At 35.1% G+C, this 8,220-nt stretch overlaps 1 protein-coding gene across 1 annotated transcript; it reads right to left on the bottom strand.

Moving 5' to 3' along the window:
* Positions 1-1,036: 1,036 nt before the first annotated feature.
* LOC127745773 (glycine-rich protein 5) lies at positions 1,037-2,180 on the bottom strand. The gene is made up of 2 exons (XM_052259521.1): positions 1,578-2,180; positions 1,037-1,547 (listed from the first exon to the last, which is right to left on the bottom strand). Exons 1-2 carry the CDS (start codon positions 2,071-2,073, stop codon positions 1,339-1,341), a joined length of 705 nt encoding a protein of 234 aa, XP_052115481.1. The 5' UTR covers positions 2,074-2,180; the 3' UTR covers positions 1,037-1,338.
* Positions 2,181-8,220: the final 6,040 nt, after the last annotated feature.

Here is an 8,220-nt window from a genome sequence, read left to right as displayed (position 1 = left end):
CTCCTCAATAAATTTGATAGTATTTAAAATATTTATAGATAGAAACGATACTGGTTTATTATAAGATATAAGTTTGAAATAATAATTAATGTGAAATAGAATATAGAATTACTTAATGAATTAATGTACATCCAAATTATTCATGTATACCAATAATCTGTTTTGTATTTGACAGAGATTTATATACATATTACTAAAGAACTACTATTTCGAATAACCCACAAAATGTATAATTTTTTTATAGGTGACATACGGTTTGTATATTTTATTTAATTATTTTATGAAAATATTTAAATAATTATTTAAAAGACACATAAAAAGTAGGATTTTCTTTTTTGAATTTTTCTCATTCAAGTAGAAGAAAAAATGCCAGAAAAAATAGTATAAAGTCTATATTTTAAAGATGGAAGTATCTTAAGTTTTTAAGCTTATACTACTTGAAAAAAAAATAAAAGACACAAAAACCCATTTTTCAAAATACTTTTAATAGTATATTATATTGAGTACAATTTGATGGAATAATTAATCTTTTTAGAATAATCATAATTATTCTATTTTCTTTTTTGGGTATCATTTTGATGACACTCGAATTTTTGGGTCAATATTATATATGATGTATGACTAATTTTTAAATGCTTTTTTTAATAAAAAGTGTTGTATTTTTAATAATTAAATAAATTTTATTTATTATTTACTATATTTAATATTAATGATCATATTTAGACTTTCGAGTTTGTGACTTTAAATTTAAATTTTAGAATTTATAATTTAAAATCTAAAATTTAACTTCTAGAATTCAAGAAGCCCTGCATGCACTCATTAGTTTTTTCAGCTATTGGCGACGTTACATGCACTGATGCACATTATGATGTTTGTTCTAGTATTAGATGTCCGGGGAGTGAAATTCATCGGGTACTAATGGCGGACGACTATACTTTCTCATTATCAATTAATCACCGTGGTAGCAGTAAGAACTTGCAAAACATAATTAATTAACACTACAACAAATATTGTGACAATGAAATCATGCAGCTAATTAATAAAACGATGATGGTATTCAGCATTGGGGACTGGGGAGCACCTCCGTTGGCCAGAAATAAACTTCAAACGTTTAAATTAATCAGAAAGCAGGAAAACATACAACTTGACTCTGAAACTAGAACATCATATAACATGATGCAAATGAAAAATGAAAATCCAAAAAGACTTCAACGTTGAACCTAATAAAAAGTTAATAACGTGGTGCAATGATATTAGCAAAACCCAACCCTACAAATCATGACGTAACCAAGGACAAACATGCATGCAAATAAAGAACCAAAATGATGATACACGTAACTAAGGACAATGGTGAAAGATACCACTACCACAACCCAAACCGCCGATGCCGCCACCAGCTCCACCGGCAGCTCCACCACCTAAGCCTCCTCCCCCACCACCTAAGCCTCCAACACCACCTGCACCACCCAAACCTCCAACCCCTCCACCAGCGCCACCAATGCCACCACCGGCACCACCTAAGCCTCCAACGCCACCACCGGCACCACCTATGCCTCCAACACCACCACCGGCACCACCTAAGCCTCCGACACCACCACCTAAGCCTCCAATGCCTCCGGCACCACCAGCACCTCCAATTCCACCAGCGGCACCTCCTAAACCTCCAACACCACCACCAACACCGCCAACTCCGCCGCCAACACCACCACCAATTCCGTGAAAGCCTCCAATTCCGGCAGCACCACCAATTCCGCCAGCCTTTCCAATCCCTCCTCCGATCCCACCAAACTTTCCAATCCCTCCTCCAATTCCACCAGCCACTCCACCAAAGTGGCCAAACTTGCCAAAGCCACCACCGATTCCACCGAACTTCCCGATCCACCCAATGCCACCAAACCCACCCACTCCGCCGACAATGAAGTGCTTCTTGTCACCAACACCTGCATGTGGTGCTGGTGCACTTGCATGCACAGCCATCGTTTGTTCATCTTGGTCTCCACCACTTGGCACCTTACGTGCACTACTTGCATGCACTATAATTAGCACAAGAAGCAACGCACCAAGGTTTTTCATCTCTCTCTCTCTCTCTCTCTCTCTCTCTCTCTCTCTCTCACTCACGTGCACACACTTTCTCTTACTCGCTGATGCAAGAAACAATGAGTTGTGGTGGATTGCATGCAAGATGGGTGCCTCCTTATTATAGCTGAGAAGGTAAAGAGGACAGTTGAGAGTAATAAAAGAATTTAGTGAGTGCACATAGTTATTACTCATGAGATCTCGAGAATGAGAATTCGTGTAATAAATTTTGGGTTGCATGCAGAGTGTTAGGTAGAACCGTAGAATCGAAAGAAGAGAAAATTTAAGGAAGTCATGTGTAATGTACTAATGTCATCATAGTAATTACTACGTAATGATAGAAAAAATAGTGATTACTAATTGAAAAAAAAAATTGAATTCCTAATTGAAGTGTTAATTAGCAATCACGCGTCACTTTGTCAATATATATTGGCTCATATAGTTTTATGAGAAGCGGCACCTTTAATTTGGAGGGCTTTGCTGCCTCCAGAAACTTCTTTTTTCTTATACTATTATTTTTTTAAGGAAAAGTATAGCTAAACAATGAAAATATTAAATAATAAGAATAATGGATATATTATATGTTTATTTTATTAAATGTGCAGATGATTATTCTAATATTAAGATTTAAGTAGGTAATTTGGAAATATAATGTATTTTGATTTAATTAGTGGTTGTTCGTATTTTTCAAAAAAATTATTGATTACCTGGCATTACCTTTTTTTAATCATTACATAGTAATTATTATGAACAATGTTACGTTACAACAAATTTATTATTTTTGACTAATATTTAACTAACTTAAAATATTAAAAATTAAATTCTAAATACTAATAAAGTCTAAACCCTAAATTCTAACGGCATATAAATATAAAATATTAGCACTTAGTAAAGTATTGGGTAATTTTAATAAAAATATTGACCCATATTTTTTTCAATTATATCAATCAATTTTTTTAAAATTTATTTATATATGTTAGCTTTTGTTCATGTGGTGAATGTTATGAAAGATGTATAACTTGTTTTTCTTATTATCTTTTTTATTAACTCTTTATAATGTTTGGATTTTTGTTGTTATCTAATTATTATGATGGTGAAATAGTATACGATAAAAAAAAAGGTTCAATTGTATTTAGGTTTGTTCAATCAGTGATTTCATATATGACAGCCAAAATTAACAGTTTAATAGCGTTAAAAAATTTAATATTACACTCTATTAGACAAAAACACATAAAAAGTGTGAAAAAAATTTACTATTGATATCCGACCAAAATATATAATATTTTGTTTTACAAAGGTATATTATAGATGTTGTTATTTTTCTTTTTTTTTTGTAATATAGTCGAGATATTGAGAATATTTTATGTTTTTTGATATAGGTATTGGCTACATGATAACGAGGACATACGACTTATAAGGGTGTGACATAACCGTTGGACAAATATCCATCTGTTGAAATTATTTGTTTATCTAGTTGAGTTAGGTGAACAAATTGAGATCATCTATAGATACTGTTCGTTGATAATAATCTTTTAAGTGGAGCAGTTAGAAGAAATATTAGAAGGACGATGGTTGACCTAAACATGCCACCTGAAGGTAGTCGGGAGGGGTTAAATATTGAATATTCTAATAATGGCATAATGCAACCTGATATTGAAAGTCATGAGTGTTTTGCGATTAAGGACCTGATGAAGGATCCCTATCATGTCAATCACGATAACGGTGAAAATGTTGAGGCTGAACCAACAGAAATTCCTGATGAGGTGAGGAGGAGGGAGAGATAAACTTCTACAATGACACACAAATCGTGCTGACACAGCCGGCGATTTCTCACTCGTACGACCGACCGGAATACTTTTTCACTTTGAATCTCGATGCAGTGACTTCAGATTGTTTCTTTAGTCATTGAGGCCAGGAAGAGGATTTCATAAGTGAGTTTGAGATTGGACAATAGTTTAAAAACAAGGAGGGAGTGATGTTGGTAGTTAAGACGTACAACATCAGAAGGAGTGTGGAATATAAAATACTAGAGAGTGGCCAATTAAAGTATACTGCACAGTCTATCTAGTTCGGCTCCGGTTGTGGATGGAACATACGTAGATCTTATCGCCGCAAGCAGAAAAAATGGGAGGTGAGAAGATACAATGGGCCTCATAGTTGCATGCAAATTTCAGTGGGCTAAGACCATCGAAGGTTGGATTCAAAGGTGATTGCTCAACATACACATATTCACTATGGTGAAAGCAGATCCAACCATCAACATAAGGTTTCTTTAAGGAGGTGTGGAGAATCACTTCTGATATAAGGCGTCCTACCATAAGGTTTGGCTTGAAAAGTAGAGAGTCATTGGTAGGATATATGGAGATTGGGAAGAGTTGTTGATGCGTAAACATCTTATACCCATTTTCTAGTTGAATTCAGTTAGAATTAGTAAGTTTAATTCCATTTTAGTATTAAAATCCTCTTTGGATGCTACTTTGAGTTGTTTTGGTACTTTTATTATTTCAGGTGAAATTCGGATCAATTTAGTAGAGTTTTGAACAAAAAAGAGAAGTTTTGAAGCTGTCTCCTTTGGGCGTTAAATGCCAAGCTGGCGTTTAGCACCAACAACTAGCGAATTAAGGAGGGCTTTCTGCCCATGGGGGCGCTAAACACCACATCTGGCATTTAGCACTAATCAATCCAGATCCAACCTCTTCAAATGAGCATTTTTAGTGAATTTAGCTTTTTAATTATTATCTTATCTTTTATTTTTGTAATTTTTATTTACAAAAAAAATCTTTTAGGTTTAGAATTTATTATTTTATTTTAGTTTCAAATCAACTTAGGTTAGATATAAAAAGGGAAAAGATTCACCCTTTAGAGAGATATCTTCTCACTTCCGCACGTTTCACTTTTCAGAACCCTTGTTTTCTCTGTAAGTCATGAGCCACTAAACCTCCCCAGTTAAGGTTAGAAGCTCTGTTTATTTCTATAGATTAAGACTATTACTTTTCTATTTTAATTAATTTATTGATTCAGTTTCAAGGATTACTTTCGTTCTTCATCTTATGAATCTGGATAGAACGATAGTATAACCCTTATTCTACATGTGTTCTTGTGATTCTTAACAGAGTTATCTCGCTTGAACAAATTCCTCTTAAATTGCTAATTACTTGAACTAATCGGGATATGTAATATATAATCCTCTTAGTCTTGGGTAATTAGGATTTTTGTGGCTATAAACTATAATTGCTGTTAATCTTCTAATCTAAATTAAGTGACCAAGATATTGGCGGTTGATTTGGATTAGAAGAGACTAAATCACTAAGACATTAGGGTTTAGTCAATTATAATTTGCCATAAAATAAATCTTGAATGATTAAAATAGTTGGTAAGAATACTTAATCTAAAGAGCACCTTCAGAGGCAACAACCAAATTCTCAAGGAGGCTTCAATCAAAGTTACTTCGACAACCTCGTATTCCAACATGTTCAGCCTCAAAGTGGTCTTGACCTGACATCCATGGTTGCAGAACTCTCTAAGAGAAAACATAGCTTTATGTGGGAAACCAGAGCTTCACTCTGGAATTTAGAGAAGCAAATAGGTTAGTTGCATAAGCCAACTCCCGAGAGACCCAGTGACACAGTTTCCACTCCAAGAGAAGAGTGCTAGGCCGTTCAATTAAAAAGTGGTAAGATAGCGGGGTTAGAAACTAAAGGTGGTGAGAAGCAAGTTGAAAAAGAAATACCAGAGAAAGAAAATGCAGAGACAGAGGGCACCCTAAGGCTTGAAGAACGCTCAATAGTGGAGCCAGGGAGGGCGCTAAACGCCCAAGAAGACTTGAAGAACGTCGCCTCAAGGCATCCAGACAACCCTTTTCTAGTCACTCTTGATACACATCCTGTTTTACCCAAAGCTCCATAATACAAGCCTAAAATGCCATACCGCCAGAGACTTCAGAAGGCATATAAGGACAAGCAATTTTCCAAATTTTTGGAGGTTTTCAGGAAGCTTCAGATCAATATCCCTTTTGCAGAGACCCTTGAACAAATGTCTATCTATGCCAAGTTTATGAAGGAGTTGTTGAGTAAGAAGAGGGATTGAAGAGAAGATGAGACAGTGGTATTTACTAAGGAATGCAGTGCAATCTTTCAGAAAAATCTCCCAGAGAAGCTACATGATCTTGGGAACTTTCTAATTCCTTGTGCCATTGGACATACAACTATTCAGAGATCCCTCTGTGATCTTGAAACTAGCATCAACCTCATGCCTCTATCACTAAAGAAAAAGCTTCAAATTGATGAGATAAAATCTACTCGCATTTCTTTTCAACTTGCTAACCATTCCATTAAGTATCCCCTTGAAGTTGTTGAGGATTTGCTTGTGAAAGTAAGACTCTTTATCTTTCTTGCTGATTTTGTGATATTGGATATGGAAGAAGACAAAAATGCCTCCATGATACTTGGGAGACCTGATGTGTAGAATTTGTGCCAGTTTAGAATTTCTCAAAACAAGAATCACTTCATCAGTAGCATAGTCCAAACCGGCAATTAAATCCCAACACCAAATTTTAATTCCAAAAACAAATATAACCGAGAGTAATCAAACCTCAGGTCGTTCTCCCTAGGAACTAGTGACAATAAGTGCACAATTTTGGTTGTGAAAGATTAAGGGGGTTTTCAATAGTGAAGCAAGCAATTAAGAAATAAAAGAGCGATCCAAAATTGTAATTAATAAACTAATAAAGGAATAAAATAACTATCTATGTAATATGAACAAGTAAAGCTCAAATTTGATGGAATTATAGTTCAAAACATAAATGAAGTCTTGACTTGGGATGAGTTATGGAATCCCTTCTTTGCCACACAACTATGATAATTATGATGGATTAATCTCACCTAGTCAACCCTTAACATCGAAGAGTAAGTCAAGTGAGCATAATTGTTATTAATCCACAAATTCGAGCTAACTTACTAATTACCTTAGTAAAAAGCTAGCGTTAGCAGAAACAATAACAACTAACAACCCAAGAATTATCACGAAATGTCAGATATTATGACTCTAGTATTCCATAAATTCATTTCCACAAGCCAAGGGGTAGAAATCTACTCCATAATCAAAATTGGCATTTCATCAAACACATAGTGGGCAAAATCATAAAACATGGCAAAATTGGAAAACTACTTGAAACTATGAACAACCAAAGAACAAAATCAACAATGGGAAATTAAAGTATAAGAAAATGTAGAATAAATAGTGCAATAAAAGAGAAAATTAAGAAATATTTACAATGAAAATTGCTAGAATTCAAGATCAAAATTGAAAGATGAAAACTTGTAGCATAAACCTAATTAAACCATAAGGAAAATTGAGAGAAACCTAACCTAAACTACCTAAAAACTACCCTAAAAATTTTCTAAGTATGTTGTACGACGTATGGTATAAACGTGTGTTGCTAGCCTCTCCCGTATATGCTTAAGCACTTCAGAAATAGGCTTGGAAGCCCTCAAAATCGCAAGCCACATGACTTTTTAATGAAGTCACTGGTGGACGAAATTGTGATCAATACTTTTCACAACACAAATAATCCCCGGTGATGAATCCAAAAACTTGGTGTTCAATACCATGGCATAAACACAACTTCGCAAACTAACCAGCAAGTGTACTGGGTCGTCCAAGTAATAAACCTTACGCGAGTAAGGGTCGATCCCACAGAGATTGTTGGTATGAAGCAAGCTATGGTCACCTTGTAAATCTTAGTCAGGCAAACTCAAATGGTTATGAATGATGAATAAAACATAAAGATAAAGATAGAGATACTTATGTAATTCATTGGTGGGAATTTCAGATAAGCGTATGAAGATGCTTGTCCCTTCCGTCTCTCTGCTTTCCTACTGTCTTCATCCAATCCTTCTTAATCCTTTCCATGGCAAGCTGTATGCAAGGGTTTCACCGTTGTCAGTGGCTACCTCCCATCCTCTCAGTGGAAATGTTCAACGCACCCTGTCACGGCACGACTAATCATCTGTCGGTTCTCAATCAGGTTGGAATAAAATCCAGTGATTCTTTTGCATCTGTCACTAACGCCCAGCCTTCAGGAGTTTGAAGCTCGTCACAGTCATTCAATCATCGAATCCTACTCAGAATACCACAGACAAGGTT

The sequence above is a fragment of the Arachis duranensis genome, chromosome 3 (assembly GCF_000817695.3).
Source record: "Arachis duranensis cultivar V14167 chromosome 3, aradu.V14167.gnm2.J7QH, whole genome shotgun sequence".
NCBI lineage: Eukaryota > Viridiplantae > Streptophyta > Magnoliopsida > Fabales > Fabaceae > Arachis > Arachis duranensis.
Note: the sequence above shows the minus strand (reverse complement) of the source record. Positions and strands in the feature narration are given on the sequence as shown.

Bases quoted from the DNA above. Each gene is read 5' to 3' on its own strand.
- LOC127745773 (XM_052259521.1), bottom strand. From the start codon at position 2,073: ATGAAAAACCTTGGTGCGTTGCTTCTTGTGCTAATTATAGTGCATGCA. The intron at 1,548-1,577 runs GTGGTGCCGGTG...TTGGAGGCATAG, and splicing joins TGGTGGTGTCGGAGGCTTAG to GTGGTGCCGGTGGTGGCGTT.